The sequence below is a fragment of the Falco cherrug genome, chromosome 7 (genome assembly GCF_023634085.1).
Source record: "Falco cherrug isolate bFalChe1 chromosome 7, bFalChe1.pri, whole genome shotgun sequence".
Taxonomy (NCBI): Eukaryota; Metazoa; Chordata; class Aves; order Falconiformes; family Falconidae; genus Falco; species Falco cherrug.
The window spans coordinates 7,026,952-7,043,782 of NC_073703.1; the positions used below are offsets into that span (position 1 = coordinate 7,026,952).

At 40.5% G+C, this 16,831-nt stretch overlaps 1 protein-coding gene across 1 annotated transcript in view; it reads left to right on the forward strand.

Annotated features, from left to right (window-relative positions):
- CERS3 (ceramide synthase 3) overlaps nt 1-16,831 on the forward strand; it is a 38,556-nt gene that overhangs the window by 8,530 nt on the left and 13,195 nt on the right. Inside the window, exons 4-9 of the mRNA XM_027800261.2 lie at nt 548-605; nt 1,482-1,532; nt 2,775-2,867; nt 3,161-3,289; nt 5,023-5,129; nt 6,552-6,708. Of these exons, the coding sequence (XP_027656062.2) occupies nt 548-605; nt 1,482-1,532; nt 2,775-2,867; nt 3,161-3,289; nt 5,023-5,129; nt 6,552-6,708 (595 nt within the window). The remainder of the gene's footprint in view (nt 1-547; nt 606-1,481; nt 1,533-2,774; nt 2,868-3,160; nt 3,290-5,022; nt 5,130-6,551; nt 6,709-16,831) is intronic.

Consider the following 16,831-nt stretch of genomic DNA (forward strand, 5'->3'; position numbering starts at 1 on the left):
CTGTTTTCAACAATAAGTATTAAGAGACATCAAAAGAAATTAACCCAGCAATTGAAACAAGTCTGTGCTGGAGCTTACAGTGTTTGATCACATTGGGAAGTATATGCCATGTGGCTGAAAGACCTTCTGTAGTCACGGAACTGAGCGATGTTCTTAGCCTAGTGTGAATATTGTAGAGGAACTGATAAGGCAGGAAAGGTTGATGTTATCAAACATTAATTTTTAGGGTATTTACTATGGTTGCTGTGACTGTTCTTTTGATCAGCTCATGCCTGGCTGGAAAATTACTGCTGTAACCACAACCAAGATATCTGTATTGTGAAAATGTAAAATAATCTACTACTTTAGCAATTACTGAAAGCCCAAGTATTTAATTATTAATAAATTCAGATATTGTTAATATGTAACAACCCATAACATAGAGTTTGAAGGCACATTTATGTGAAGATTGCCTGTGATATACAATGATTTGCAGAAATTCTGGCTCAGGACAAAATCTATAAAAAAATTCATGCTTTGTTCTTATTGTTTCATTTTAATTTTGCAGCTGGCGATTTTCATTCTATCTTACATCCTCCATTGCTGGATTTATATTTCTGTATGATGTAAGTTAATTCTTTGAAGGATTGATATTCTTATATTTTTAACGAAATAAGGACTGATTTCTAGATCTTCTTGAAACCACTGGTTTCAGTGGCTCTTTGAGTTCAGATCTTTTATGTACATAATCTAGATGATAGGCTGCGATATGCACTGAGGTTTTCCTTAATTTTTTAATTATCTTTTGAACTTCTATGGTAATTTGAGTAATCAGTATTTTTAGGGCAAGTTTTAAGAAGTCACACAGATGGTTTTACAGCATGCCTTGTTAACACCTACAAATGCATCACACAGCCATGTTTTTTCTCAAAGGAGGCCATAAACCTTTTCTGCCGGCACTTTGGGGGCCACAACAATGGTGTATTTCATGGCTATTTACTGAGGTGTTGCTGCTGAGTCAGAAGTTGGGAAGAACAGAGAGAGTGCTGTTTGTAACTATATGAACACTGCCTGGGGTGTCATTAATGCTTCTCCTGAGCAGCAGAACAATTCTCAGCGTGTCTACGTTCATCTGGCTCTTCTCCCCAAACACTGTTTATCATCATGAACCAGTGGTGTGTGTGGCTGGTAAACACAGCAAAATCTAATCACTGTGGCAACATATCTTGAGTAATTGTGGTAATAAAACACACACCCACTGCTTTGGATGATGAAACGATGAACTGGAACGTTTCAGGTGTCCTGAAAAGAAGCCAAAAAGCTGGGACCAATATAATAAATCTGAGATGTAAGATCCCTTTAGAAATTGGTGGAGAACAGTTATCAAGCCTATAGCTTCTTAGCCTGGTCCACTTAAAGAAATTTTAAGTATCGAAGATTTTGAGTTAAGATGACTTACTGTTGTTCAGCTGCTAAATCTCTGAATCATCTGTCTTCCCCAGAAACCTTGGTTTTACGACATATGGCAGACGTGGGTTGGCTACCCATTTCAGGTGAGCCTTTTGGCACTGGGCCATTGCCCTTGGGGCATTCCGGGTATTTCCCCATTGGAAGGGGTAATCCATAGGAGCCCTTCTCCCTCCCAGCAACAGGCACCACCTAGAGAGGTGTGGCACCAAAGCCTCTTGCCCTTCTTCCCTACCTCCTGCTGAGCTGCAGGACTTCTCCATGATCTGCCTCTGCTGCAACTCAGCCCTCCAGCCAGACCACTATTATTTTCACCTATCCCAGGTTACTCCTGCGCACAGCAGATGCTACCTGTGTTACAGGTTTCAGTGCAGAACCCCGAAGGTTGTGCCAGGCCTGACGATGCTTGATGCGATGACGAGGCGCTGCAGAACAGCATTACGCAGAGGGTTGTGCTGAGCAGCCCGAGTGCTGTGTGCTGCTGGGCCCTATTGCTCAGTGGCACGGGTGGAGGGAGAGCTGCACCGGTTTGGTTTGGCATAATGCGAGTCCCTGCTCTGGGGATCTCTGCTCAGTACTCTGGTTGTTACCAAGGGTCACGAGGCTTTTGTTTCTTCCTAAAATAGTTTACTAACAGTCCCATAACAAATGACGCCAAGCAAGCTGCCTTCTGCCCACCTGCCAGTGGTTTTTGCGTGCCCCTCCCCTCCTATTTTTATAAATCTTTGGCCATCACACTGCCTTCTTATACCTGCCCTAGTCAGGGGCCAAGAATAAAAAGAATCCTGCCTCCTGGCTGGGTTTTCCCTGCTCCTCTTATTCATGGGACCTGATAACCAAGCCTACTGCCTGCCCGCTGGGAAACCAATTTAAACCAAGGGAGCAGCCAAGCTCAGCATCTAGCTCTAAGCAGATGCATAGGATGTTAGCATAAATAGCTGACATTTTATTCATGGAATGTGTGAATGTTTGATATGTTAATTGTTCACCAAAATGGAGGACTTCGTTTATTTGCAGTTGTTTGTAATTAAATGCAGAAGTAGTCTGCATGTAGTTCTCTGACAAAAACATGGAAAAAAGCACGCTGAAATTCAGAGGTGGGGGAGGAACTGCAGAAACTGGGAGTTTAGTCTGAGTAAAGGTTAGAGTATTTGGCTCCCAGAAGATATTTCTTAATGAAGCCCAGAACGGGGATTTAGTTTAGTTTAATTTCTTAAGCAAGACTCAGCAGAGGAGCAAAAGAAGTGAGGAAAGGAAAAAAGAAGTAATTTTAGTTGGCATTCGCTTTTTGCTATTCTAAGAATTAACTGTGTTTTTCTTCATTCCAGACTCTGCTGCCATCCCAATATTGGTACTACATGTCTGAGATTAGTTTTTACTGGTCTCTCTTATTTACACTTGGGATTGACAACAAAAGGAAGGCAAGTGGTCCTGGTTGGTGCTAGAGCCTGGGCTTGGGTGAGGCGGAGGCGGATGTGCCGAAGCGATTTGGTGCAGCCACACGAGGGCAGCAGGAGCCCGTCCCTGGCACACCCGCCCCGCGCCCCGCAGCCACGCTCCTGCCTGCCGGGGCAGCTCGGTGTGCGACAGCTCTTGCTTGTCACTTCATGCATTCAGAGACTCTCAAGGGCTATACTACTTGCTTGGCTCTACCTTTTTTTTTTTTTTTTTTTTTTTTTTTCCCCTAATTGTTTTTGTTTTCCCCTCTCCACAGGATTTTCTGGCTCATGTCGTTCATCACTTGGCAGCCATTGGGTTGATGAGTGGCTCTTGGTGTGGCAATTACGTGCGTCTTGGAACACTGGTGATGTTTGTGCATGATACTGCAGATTTCTGGCTTGAGGTAACCCTGCCCTTCACTTTTTTTTTGCCTTTTTTTTTTTTTTTTTTTGTCTTGGGTGTTTTGGTTGGTGTGGTGTTCTGGGTGGGTTTTTTCCCTGTTGCCCAGGTTATGTTCAGTGATGTTTTAATCTTTTTGCCACAAGTTTCATACGATCCCTCCCTATCCCCACAGAACAGGACTTCACAGATTCATAAATTCTAAGACAAAAAAAAATGCTTCTAGATAATTTAAGCTGATGCTCTGTTACAGAATCCATTATGAGAAAAGGCAGAAGAGAAGTTTTCAAGTGCAGAACGGGGACTGGAAATACAGCTGCCTCCATGGATTATACTTGTTTCACTGTTAGAATTAGACCAAGTTGGCTAGCCTGTGAACAGCTTGTCATGATACCAATTCTCAAGCAAATTTAGCAGCCAGAATTTTGGCTACTTCTCCAAACTGGCTTAATTTTGTCAGCATTCACACCCCTGTGTTTGACCCAAGGGATAAATCTACACTATAAAGTTCTGGCTGGAGACACTCAAGCTGTGCCTGTACATGATATCACAGGTATCTACTGGCAGAAGAAAAGGTTCTTCCCCTGGATTGAAGGGGAAGTTCCTTCCCTGAACTAAGTATCAATGGTTAGAAATGTTTAACATTACATGTCCTATTCTGCACACAGTACTGTGGTCATAGAGACTTGCTGCTGGGTTTCGGGGAAGACAAACACATGCTGTGTTTCCTTCAGTAGTTATCCTGAGTTTCTAACACCAAGATTGAGAGTGTAGTTTCATCACCTGTTTCGGTGGTAGTGCCAGAGTGAGCAGCCCTTGTAGGTTGTTGTCTGCCGCTGTTTATTTCTGCTCTTGATACTCTATCCATTGTACTGGAACAACTGGTTGTGGGGTCATGCGGTTGGGATTGGTCCAGATTAAATGTTTACACACGGGGTTGGTTTTTTTCTGGGTTACTTTTAACCCTGAACTGATTGGCGGTCCAACTACAATCAGTTGAGCTGACAACCGGTAGGGCAGCACTCAGATGGAAGCTGAAATTGCGTACCAGAATAACTTAAATCAGCCCTGCCACTCAAAAAAAATCCCCCAAAGTTCATCAAACTGCTGTTTAAAACTTAGGCTCAGCACCTGAAGCTTTGTTTGCTGTTGAACAACTGCTTCATTCAACAGTGTCCAGGGTGATTCCTAAATGAAGCATGTTCAGCTAGGGGAGAAGCAGGAATTATAATCTTTATTAGTGGGATAGAGACCAATGCTAGGATATCCACCGCTCTAAAAGGAGAAAAAAGAAGCTGAATTAGGCACAGAGAAGGGTCAGTAACATGCATGCACCAGACTGCCTGTGTATAAGGAGTCACCGCCGCTCCTGAGTGCGCAGGTGTGCCTAGCAGCTTCACTTCGATTCAGCCCGTTTTGAGTCTGGTAGAAGAATGAGGGATTGCCTCTGTTGTCAAGAGCACTTTGTGTTTTCATGACACATTTTGATTGGAGAGCTGTTCTTTAGGCCTTTGATGCAGAGTCCTGTCCTTTAAGATGAAAGGAGAAATATAAACAAAGAATCTGTTTTGATACTGCTTTATTAGGTATCAGTAAAATGATTGCTCTACCTGTCAAACAGGGAGGAAATTTTCTTCCTGCGTAGGTGGAAGATGAGTCTTTATTTATGAAAATGCAGAAGGGAACTCTATTTCAGAGAATATTTGTAACGTCTTTAATGTTTTTTATTCAATGCAGGCAGCCAAAATGTTTAACTACGCTCACTGGGAGAAAACCTGCAATGTGCTCTTTATCATCTTTTCTATCGCATTCTTCATCACAAGAATCATCCTGTTCCCCTTCTGGTAAGTGATATTTAATGTAGTCACAGGCTTTTATTTCATTCCCATTTCCTTTGAGAGGTTAGTATTGCTTGTGATGGGAAAAGGAAAGGAATGGATTGTACTTTAAAGAACAGAAGCAGAACTTATTGTTGGCTACTAAAGGCCAGTGAGAAGAGTTGACAAAACCTGTCATTTTCTTTAAAAATTTAAGTAAAAATAATTTTAAATGAGCTTCTTGAAAATATGCTAACATAGAGGCATTTATGTATTATTTCACTTACTTTTGTCAATTGTAGTTAAGCGCTATGAGTCCTGCATTTTTAAGGGGATTGAGCTACATAACTAGGAGAAATATTTTCCTTTCATTCCATCCCTCCTGCTCTATCTACAGAGTACAGGGTAATTCCTGTATGATGGTAGTTAATTTTTTGTAGAGCCTTCTTTTTGCTACTTAGTTCTTGGGCAGTGCCTCTCCTCACTCTCTTACACGAAGAGCATTCAGAAAAGTTAAGGTAAAGCAACTAATTTATGAAGTCATTGCAAATAAATCATAATTTGCTAAATATATTGTAATATATTTAATGTTTATTATTCAATGCAGTCAGCCGAAATGTTTAATTGCATGATTTTGGAGTGCTGAGATTTAATCTGCTTTGGAGTATCCACACAGGTGCTTAGTGTGCTTAATGCTTAATATGTTTAGCTTTTTAAAAGTGTTTAATGTGTTTCGCATTCACCGTTTTGTTGACTTGCTCTAGTTTGCCTTCATGCGCTTCCCTGCATGTGGACAAACCCTTAGAGACTCAGGCTGGTTAAATTAATAGTTCTGAACATTGATCAACACAAGGGTTTAATTTCCTGTGCTATTTTCTTTCAGAAATGCTGATGTCTTTTACTTTATTGTTATTTTTTTATTAACTACACAAGTGATCTCCAATCATTTTGCTTCATTGAGTTTCTTGTTCCTGAGCTTGGAAGCAAAACATGATGAGATTAAAGGGACTCAAAAAGCCCCAAATATAATATAAAGTAGTGAAGTTTGAAGATGGACAAAACATATGTTAATTAACAAAAAGCCCTGTTGCAAAGCCTGTAGGATTTTCTTTGGAGTGTGGATTTCAGATTAGAAACAATTTGCATTAAAAAAAAATGACATAGACAAGCTCTGAGTTGCAAGGTATCTAGACCACACAGAGAAAAAATGGGATTTTTTTCTAACCTTATTTAGATTACTTTCATGCAAGACTCTAATTTCTCATCCGAAGTCTAAATTTCAATAGAGATGCATATCTAGTTAAGACAGGACTTGTCTTAATCTGTCACCTTTGCAGAGCTTTTTAGTGTTTTGTGAAAATAATAAATTTTGAATGTGAAATTAGAAGTAGTTGTAAATAGCATCGAGTAGATATCTTGCATCATTACAGTGACCTTTATTTTTTTTAGGATTCTTCGTGCCACACTGTATCAGCCTACATACTACTCCACAACTCCTGTCATAGCATATTTTCTATTCAATGGGCAGCTATTGATCCTTCAAGGCTTACACTTGTATTGGGGTTATTTAATTTTCAAGATTTTGAGAAGGTTCATTTGTTTAAAGGTAAGCAGTTTTGCTTCTGCAGGAAGATGTGTGAAGCATCAAACAGATGCTAATAACTTCGATAGATTTACTTAGATTTTCTTAATGTTTTCATGAACTTCCATGTCAGCATTTTCAATAGGGATCTACAAAGTATGGAGATGTTTAAATGTGCTTGCTACCTGTTGTTGTCACGCCAAAGGTCATAGGTCAGAATATCAAAACTTCAGCTAGAACATTTTTTTTTTTTGCCTGTGTCTGATGTTTTGCTTGATAGTAAATGAGAAATGAGCTGTCCCAAAAACTGAAGCCCTAAGATGGTGTGGAACTCTAGAAATTCCTGTGTTTCGAGTGAAAGCTGCCTTTTCTCACTGGACTTTGTAGGCACATACCAAAAAAGGAGAGGAGAGGTGAGTGATGAGATCTTTAAATACTCTAGAAAGCTTGTAGTCCAAGTTCTTCAGGGTTGTCTAGATGTGAGTTCAGCTATACTTGAACGCTGGTTTTTTTGGATTAAGAAAACCATATGAAGCTGATCTGGAATTGTATTATGACACAATGAAATACTGTCATGCTCAACTGAAACAGCGAGACAGTGTAAGTCTGGTGCTGCCATCATCTGCTTTTACCTTGTAGAGAAAACTCATGTGGGAAAAAGCTATAAAGAAAACTGCCATTTAGGTCGTGTTTGGCTGAAGTAGTAACATTTTCACAAGGTCTTTTGTCATGAAGTGTGCAGTGTGGTGTAGATAAAACATTTAGCAAAAAGCATTTAGAAAAGGACTTTGGAGAATGTCTCTCTAGATTTGGCATGAGCATTGACAGGTATATTTTGCTAGTTAAGGTGAAACAAGTTGTGCTATTGAAAAATGGTATTTATTTTGAGGTCAAGATGCAAAAACTTAATTGAGCTGACTCTGTCCTTTTATCTGAGGCAGTTAATGCTGTGAAGCATCTCAACGAAATAGAAATATTCCTTTCTACCTGTATTTAATTATGGTTTGATAACAGAAACCATGCTATGTTTTTTGGATTATTGGATTCCTTCAAAGTTTATGCAAATAGACAGCTGGATATCTTAGAGAGACCCAATATCTTTCCTAGAAGAAAACTGCAGTTACAAACTCAACCCTTGTTAGACAGCAAACAGCTGTACATAAGGGACAAATCTGCAGAAAAAATGGTTTGTGGCATTCTGAACTAAAACGTGCTTCTATGTTCCCTTAAACACTGAAAAACTTGTATTTCTTGCATGTCAGTTACCTCCGTTAGATTAATTACAAAACTAGTTCTGGCCTGGCTTATTGAGCGTTAAAGTGGTTACTTGTAGTTTTCTTTTTTGAGTTTGGCCTTGTCTCTGTGCTGTTCTCACACAACTCTTCTGATGAAATCAAGAGGGACATCCCTCTGCCTTGCAGCCGGGGAACAGAAAAGCTTTGGCATAGTTCTGCATCCACATTGCTTGAGGTTATGAGAGCACAGTGCAAGAAAGTCTGTAGATACAGTGGTGAAGAGGACATTACTAGGCCAGCTATATAAGGCCATCCTGCCCTGCCTGCTTATATGCCTTTGTAAGGGGCAGAAATGTTTTATTTTGAGATAAGAGGATTTTTTGTATTAGTCATTGCTAAAAAATGGGAAAGCATCAAGCCTTCATCTCTACCGTGGATTTTTGATTCCTTATACAGCTCTCTAAGAAGATGGTTTCCAAATAACATTTTTACAGTGGTAGCAGCCGCAGCCCTAGCCCTTTTCAGTCTGTATGACTTCAGCTGGCTTGCATGTGCAGCCTGTTTTCCATAGCGGTGGCAAACTTGGCTGTGAAAGCAGCCAGTGCCTCCAAAGCTGTAAAGGCAAGGTCGAAAAGAGCGGTGTTTGCAAGGCAGCATTTTTATACCCACATATTTGTTATAGACATACTCCACACAAATAGCTGTTGCTATTTTAGTGGAATACCAGTGAGCCATCATCCTTGTGTTAGAAGGGGTTTGTTTCTCTGCCCAAGGCTTTGAAGTTTTCATTCACAAAACAGGCAATTTTTTACATTTTTCTTGAAGCGACGGTTAGCTACTTCAGATGGAAAAATTAAGTCATGATGTAACTGGGAATAGGGATTGATGTTGTTGTTTAACTGAAGGAAGCTCTGAGCATAGAAAGGGTGTAAAGAATTTTCTTTATTGCCCTCTGTGCCTTGAGCCGCCTTGGGTTATCGGGGTCACCAGTGAAAACCAGTACAGTGCAGCCGTTAACAGCTCCTAGCATCCGTCCCGGGCCAGGTGTCTCCTCTGACTGTATCTTTCTGGACCATGTCATCACCCTGTGAGAGTGTCAGTGGGCTTGGATGTATTTATTCTCAATGAGCAGTGCTGTTGTCCCTTATTGAAGGACAGGTATAAAGGACTTGTCTTGGTAAGACATGCAAGGTGGAACTCTGGGGGGGTGATGTAAACAGGAGGGCCCAAGGCTCCAGGATGTCACATACCCGCCAAGCCCCCTTTGGTGTTATTCAAAGGGCCATGCAGAGCTGTGTCATGTCTTGCTTAGAACTGTGGGTCTGGATTCGACACTCCTCTCTGGACTCTGGCAGGAGGCTTTATAAAAAGCAGGAATCCGTACAGAAGTGACACTAAGTACTGCAGCCTCGTGAGCTTCTTCCATGCTTTACACTTCCCCGCAGGAAGACATGGCTTTTGTCTGAGACTGTCGGGTCAGAAGCTTTTCATCTTGGATGTCACCTCCCCTCTGCACTAATGAAGGGGACAGTTACCCTCAGTCCTCTGGGATAACTGCTCCACTGACTGACTTGCTTCAGCAAAAAAGAACTTGGACTAAAAACCTTGCAGTTTCTCTCCTCCCAAATACTGCAGCCAGAGGTTAATAAAAATGAGGAAAAAGGAAAGAAGGGGAGGATATGATCTTGCTGTGTCCCTCTGTGTCCTGTTTTCTCAGGCATGGGAGTCTCTGGCACCGAAGCTGGTAGCATGGAGCAGCATTGCTCTCCAGGCTCACGGGACTTGTGCTACCTTTCCCCCAGCCCATTCCTCCAGAAATGCCTTAATAAGGGGGAACCCTGCATGGACAAACTAAGCTGCACTCAGCTACTTTGCATTGAGAAGATTTTTATTTTCAATGGGGATAAACTTGAGGGGACAGGAGTACTAAATTTTTCAAAGCAAAGATTGTTCTTACATCTGGAAAATATAAAAAGAATATCCCAAAAGGAACCCGAACGTCCTTTGTCATATGGCATTTTGTGACCCTGTGTATGAGTAAGATGCACATGCAAGAAAAGCCCTTCAGGGTCAGACCTGTAGCCATGTATCTTAGATCAGTTCTGCTGTGAGAGGAAGGACATTTTTCAGTGTAATTTCTTTTCAAGTTAGGTCAGGCAATTGCAATGTTCGCTGCTGGCTGCCATCTTGATGTCCAAGGCCTTTTGTTGCCTTGGAAACTCCGTGTGTTTCTGTAATATTGTTCAATTACATGGTTAAATTACCCACTTGTATCAAGTTTCAAGCACCACTGAAACATGTCTAGTCATCATGTCTGCACATATGAGAATATTTTAGGAAAATTGAAAAAACATATAGAGAAGTATGTACATATGCACCGATTTAAAATATCTCGCCAGGAAAATCCCATGGAGATTAAACATTTTATTTCCAAGGTCAGAAAAAGGGAGCGAATGACAGCAGCTTATAGCCACATTATTATGGCAAATTAAGATGTAAAATATATGTTAAAATCATTACACACTGAGTTAAAGTTTTGAGACTTCAGTGCTTTACATCTTGAAAAATATGTGTGAGTTTGTAGGAAATGGGCATGGTGTCCACATGACTCAGATACTTCAGGGCTGATGCAAAGTCCATCAATGGCAGAAGGTAACGGCAGGTTTTTAACAGACTGTAATATGACCAGAAATGTGTTTTCTTTCTCTTTTAATTCTTTTGTCTCTGTCAGGCTGCCTTCAAGTAAGGTAATGAGCTGCTTACTAACAGTCACTATTATTCAGGAGTCATCAGCTGCAGTTTTTTGATTCACTGTGGTTCTTAGCTTTTCCTGAAGCAGAAAAGACCTTGCAGTGCCGTAGAGCAGGCTTTTGGATTGTCACTCTAAAGAAAATTAGCTGGTGCCACCTATGTATTCTTCAATATTCCTTTGGTGTTTTGTACTCAGTAAACAGGCTTTGTAAAGATTTTGGTTGGGTGTATCCTTGTCCGTGGTTTGTTCGTTCCTTACTTGGTCCAAATTCCCAAGGGAACAGTGAGAGTTGGCATTCAAAGAATGATTAATGACGGAGTAAGGGTAGCTGAAAACAATAAGAAAATACTATTTTGGGGTTGAAATGAGAGCTGTGAAATACTTGTTATGATATTTTTGCTGTTTCCAGCAATCAATCTTCTACTTCAGCATTTTGTTCTGACTGATGATTGCTCTTGTACTGAGAAATCTCTGCCAGTTCAAGTTAACTTTCTTTCCTTCGTTCTCTCTTATACACTGACGCTGGGATGCCAGTAGAGGCCTTGCCATGAAAAGCGCGTAGCCATATAAAGAGTCCTTAAATCGGTTACTCCCTTTTCTGTATCAAAAGAGGATACATGACTAAAACTGTATCCCTAAAAGCGTGCCCGTGGACTAGAATACTTGATGTGTTTTCATATTAATGTGTAGGCAAGGCCTGGAAGTCCTTTGGAACACAGGCATAGCCTGCCTTTATAAAACATGCCCTCGCTACGTATACTGAAGAATAATGATTTTTTACACCTGCAGAGGTGCTGGTCTGTGTTACTTTCTATCTTTCTTTCAGTGACTTTATCTCTTCAGAGACTTGCTATAACCCTTTGTGTAAGTTTTCAGATTAAGTTATACAGTTCCCATTGCTACCTGCTCCTGACAGATGCCTTTAGCTGCGTTTGTCTGAGGCTATTCAGACTTGCCTCAGCTTCTGCAGAACCTTCCTTCCCTGGGATACATTTGTGATTTTTCCTCTTAGTTTTTGTGCTTGATCTGTTTGCATCAAACAAGTCATATTTTTAGTAAATAAGTATTGTAAGTAAATATGATTAATATATATATATATAAAGAAATCTTGTATTTATTTTGTAACCACATGGGTCTGGGGAGTATGGGCTTTCAGTGCAGAACTTGAGCGAGAATTTTCTTGCTCACAAAACACAGGCCTACAGCACGTTCTTCAAAGCAATGGGTATTTTTTGGTTTGTAGGTCCTTAAACATTTCCCCATAGAAGTACAGACTTCTGTGTGACAATTCTAAGGCCCTAGCACTTGCTTGCTTTGCTTTCCTTAGTTACTTATAGAATTAAATCTATGTCCTTTAGAATTAGACCATGAATCCACAGTGCTTAAAATCTGCTGGTTTTCCTTTATTAAAACGGAGTTACTCTTCAGCCGGTGTTCACCCAGGATGCTGTGACTGCGAACACTTCACTGTTCTGGCAGCTGAGGCAGCACTGACTTTCTCATTGAACTCTGCAATAACTCGAGATATCTAATCCTAATCAGAAATCTTATTCTTAAAACTATAGATAGGAACAAAAAGCTCTGTATAACATGAAAGTATAATGGCCTCTAAAGAGATTACATTTTAAATCTCTTTTGTGGCAAATAGATTTGGATCCAGTGCTCGTGCTTGAGCTGTGTGCTGTTCAGTGTGCACTAGACACACCATAGGTGAGCTGAGCCTGATTGCTCCCAGGTAACAAACTCTGACTCTTAACTGGAGCTGCAAAAGGCCGTCACATGACCCTAATCATGCACAACAGTGCTGTGCTTCCATAGACCATGCAATTACTGGGATGTGAAAATGAAGCATGAAAGGTATAGTTGGTTTTGGCATGCACAGCAGTTCATTGGACTCCTAAAAAGGCAGATTTTCAGCTGATTTTTTTTTTTTCTTCTTTCCAAAGCAGTAAAAAAGTTATGTTCAGGACATTTACAATCAGAAAATGAAATTTAATAGAATTAACACATTCAGTGAGAAGTCATTCATTTCAGAAAAATGCTGTTCAACAGGAGTTAAGCAGAGGACAGGGTTTGGTTTCCCAAACTAGAGGCATGTAAGTTTTTTGTTTTCTTTTACATAACATGTTTTGTTAAGCCTGTACTGCACCAATGGCTATCAGGGTGCTGATAAAACAGACCGAGAGGTGTATTTGCCTGAATTCCATGTACTTGTTTTAAAAGCAGTTATATATTTTAGAGGATAATGATAATCTAGTTGGTTACAATTTCATGACTCTGTGGGACTGGGAAGTTGTGGAAAAGCTTTCACTGGAGATTTTGTGGTTACTTTCTGAACTGGGAAGGGCCAGTACACACTCATGTCCTGCTTCAGAGTTCGAGTTTCTGAGTGAAGGTTTAGCACAAACACAGGATGGATTGAACTAGATTAGTAGGGGTTGCCTTTTCCCCATTTTAAAGAAAAATGGGTTATGAAGAAGTTGAATTTGTTGGTTCTTAACAGATAAATATTTATAGCAGGTTTTCTCATGAGGATAGCTTATTAGGGGAAACTAAATAGGACCAATGAAAGTTTTCCCTCTTAGAGATGAAAACCAGTCTATCTGGGAACCTTCCCAGTTGATTCAAATTATTGCCTTTGGGACATGAGCTTTTTAATAGCCTGGAGATGGGAGCTAGCCAGCCAGGTCAGCAGCGTGAAGGCTCATGCCCTAGTAAAGGGAAATTACTTCCTGTTATGACTTTCTTTCATCTGCATATTTCCCATTCTGCTACAGCAATCTAGTTAAGCCCAAAGCCTGGCTACATGTCTCGCTTCAGGCTGCCAAATTCAGTTGAGGGAGGAGGGGTGAGAGGCAGGCAGAAGAAAGCATAAAAGGGTCCGAGGTGCTGGCTGGTATTTACAATGATAGGCAAAAAGGAGAAAAGCCGCTGTGGGCACGCTGTGGAGCTCTGGAGTCCTACCCTTACTGCAGATGTGAAGTCAAAGCTGACCTCAGAAATGTGTATTGTCCAAGTGTGTAGCCCAGCAGGGCCTGTGAAGGACGAAAAGCCACCAGTTGTTCTCTACTGCACAAATGTTACGTGCCAGTCCAAGAGCACTGCCTGGTCTCCTTGGCCTCAACTAGTTAGTTTTCCTGGCACTGGGAGCTAAAAGGCAGATTGCTAGTTAAATTTCACTTTTTACTCCAGATTATAGAAGGGGTTAGCAGCTGGGCAATGGCTTCCAGCAAGGTATGTTACACTATACCCTAAAATATACATCTCGGATTTCAAAACAGTGACAGTGTTCTTTGCTGGAATTTTGATTTTTTTTTTTAATCATTTTTTTAAAATAAACTCACTTAGAATGCTGAGAATTCCACACCACCTTTCACTTTATTATATAAAAATCAGGTAAAGTTTAAAAAACTGAAGTTAAGGACTGTTATGACCATTGTGGAGGAATGAACTAATAAGAAACAGAAGAAAATATTTTCTGGGCATTTCATTGGAATAGATGGGTTTGTGAATGCATGCTGGGGTGGCAGTGAGGACAAAGGACCCTTCCACAGACCTGTTATGCACACACAAGACTATGCAAGAGCAGACTCAATCCTCTGGCCATAGCCCAATAAATTGGGGGTGTGGATGCTCCCTTTGCCTCTCCGATCTTAGCTGTGCCGTGAAGAGGCTGTGCAGGTCCCTTACGTGCTGCAATAAAAGCCTGCTGTTCCCAAAGCTGCTGACTTTGACTTCGGTAGAAGCTGCAGATGACCACTGCCTCTAAGAACAGAAAACTGAAGCTGTATGTAATTCTGAAAGCAAAGCCTCCTGCCCTGGCCAGTTCAGCAAAGTCTGCGGTGTTGATACAGGGCCAGGTTCTCAGCTGGTATAAATGAGCACGGCTCGACTTGAAGTCAATGCGATTGTGTTAGTTTTCACCAGCAATGGATCTGGCCAAACAAGCACCCCCGCCCCTCTCTCTGCATGTGTGTCTGGCACAGGCCAACTCTACTTCTAGTAAATCCCTGATCTAAATGACTCTTTTTATGTGGAAGTTCCTAATGCAGATGGAAGACAAACGGTAAAGTTTTTGCTTTGCTGTTCACAGAAGGGCAGTTGCTGACAGTTTTTTCTGGCTTCCCTTGTTAACTGCTCATATCTTTTAATTTTGTAGCAGGACATTTATGAAATAAATGTTCCATTTGTTGCTAGTTTTACATGTATGCACCTATATAAAATCTATACATATATATAGTGTGCATATGTATTTATTTTTTCAATTGCCAAAAATGAATTCACAGAGCAAATCCTAGGCCTTCTACAGAACTTTTGGTGCCTTCATTTACTATTTTTAATATATGCTGCAGAGGTTTGAATTGTGACTTTGTTATGAGGTGAGTAATTCTCATACTGTCAGAGGGGTTCGCAGTACTGCAATCTGCTGAATCGATTAAAAAAAAAAAGCTTGAAATAAATCTAGTTAATGATAGATTAATATCAATTGAGAACGGAAATTGTCCTATCTTATATTTAAAGGAAATGTTTTCCCTAGGAGTACTCTATAATCCTTATTACATGTGAAGAAGGGAGGAAATCTTGAAAGGAGCAGTCTCTCCCCTGTAACACAATTCTAACAACTTTTGACTGGGCACAGCACACTGCAGAGTTCACACCATCAGAGAGCAAACCAACCAACCTCATCAGTCTATCAGTCGAGTCAGGCGGTGATGGGTGTGAAGCGTGTGAGGGTAGGATTTGTCCTGTGTAACTTAAGCTGTGTCTAGGTCAAGTTCAAGGATCCCCGTGTAGTCAGTGGAGGACGAATGGTGTCTCCAGTGAGCAATATTCTGTGTCCAGTGTTCTCACCCCAGCAGCGGTGGGGCAGCTCACGCTCTGGGAAGAGCCATTTCTCGTTCTGTTGGTTATAAAGCAGCCCCAGAGAACAGTCTCTGAACAGATACCTGACTTGCAGCACGCTGAACTTTAGTGAAGAAAAGCCACCACCAAGTGCTTAAGCACACAAGTCTCAAAGACTTCCAATGCTATTTAAGAAAGCGTGCTCATTAGGTACTACTTAAAGTATTTTATATCCAGCCTCAATATATCAGGGTGTTTATAGATACAACGTTGAAATTATTTTAGGTATTGTGATGTGAATGTCAAGTGAAAAGACATTACTTGTTAGGTATGTGACTTGAAAATTGGATTGATAATGTTTAAATAGAAGTAACCTTTAGATACATCACAAAAGGAATGGAATGCCTCCTAACAATGAAAATAGAGAAATGAGCACCTTAATGGACGCGTTGGGTAGAAGTGCCTGTCATTTATGTGGTTGTACACTTTGTGGTTTCAGGTTAGTCTAATAGTGCTATAAGGCTTCTGTAGGAATATTCTTTAGCAGCTGTGTTATTTCAAAACATTCATCCTAAGTGCAGTATCATACCTCACTGAGAAAAGTGCAAGTGTCTGATCAGCTGTTTTGTTGCCAAAAAATCGTTTATAAGGTATAAAAGTGCATGTTCTGATAAAAGTTCATACCACTGAACTCCTTGGCTTAATGCAAGTTCTGTCTTAGGGTAAAAAAAAGTTCACTATAGAGAACAGCATCAAATGCCTATTATATTGTTCTTTGTTTCCTTGCCAACTGTGGATTTAAAATTGGAAGAATTCAAAAAGCAGTGGGACATTATGACTCACTCAGTACCTCCTGGGCTTTTGACATTATCGTAAAGCCACATACACTTGAGTGCAAGGTTTAGTTAGTGGATTTCAATAACACAGCTAGCAGACTTTATTGAAACCACAGAGTACCTGATTAACTGTAAACAAAGATTTATTTCTTCTGAACAGCCAGGGTATTATAGCCCCAGTTACAGGTGTGTTATGCTGAGTGACAACACAGGTGATATTTTTTTGAGGTTGAATTTATTCCCTCAATCAAAATCATGGACATGTTATAATAGTAACATCTAGTTTTATGAGACTGTTCTTTTCACTATTTGTGGGGTTAGTGTAACTTTTCTTTTAATCTGTTTTTCATACGTCGTCTTTGAGTTCTCTCTGAAAACGCAGTGGAAAGCTTGGGGAACGGGTATTACATAGAATAGAGAGATTAAATAAGAGGAGTTTTGGCCACAAGATGTCAAACACAATTAACCTAGAAAGTCTGCAT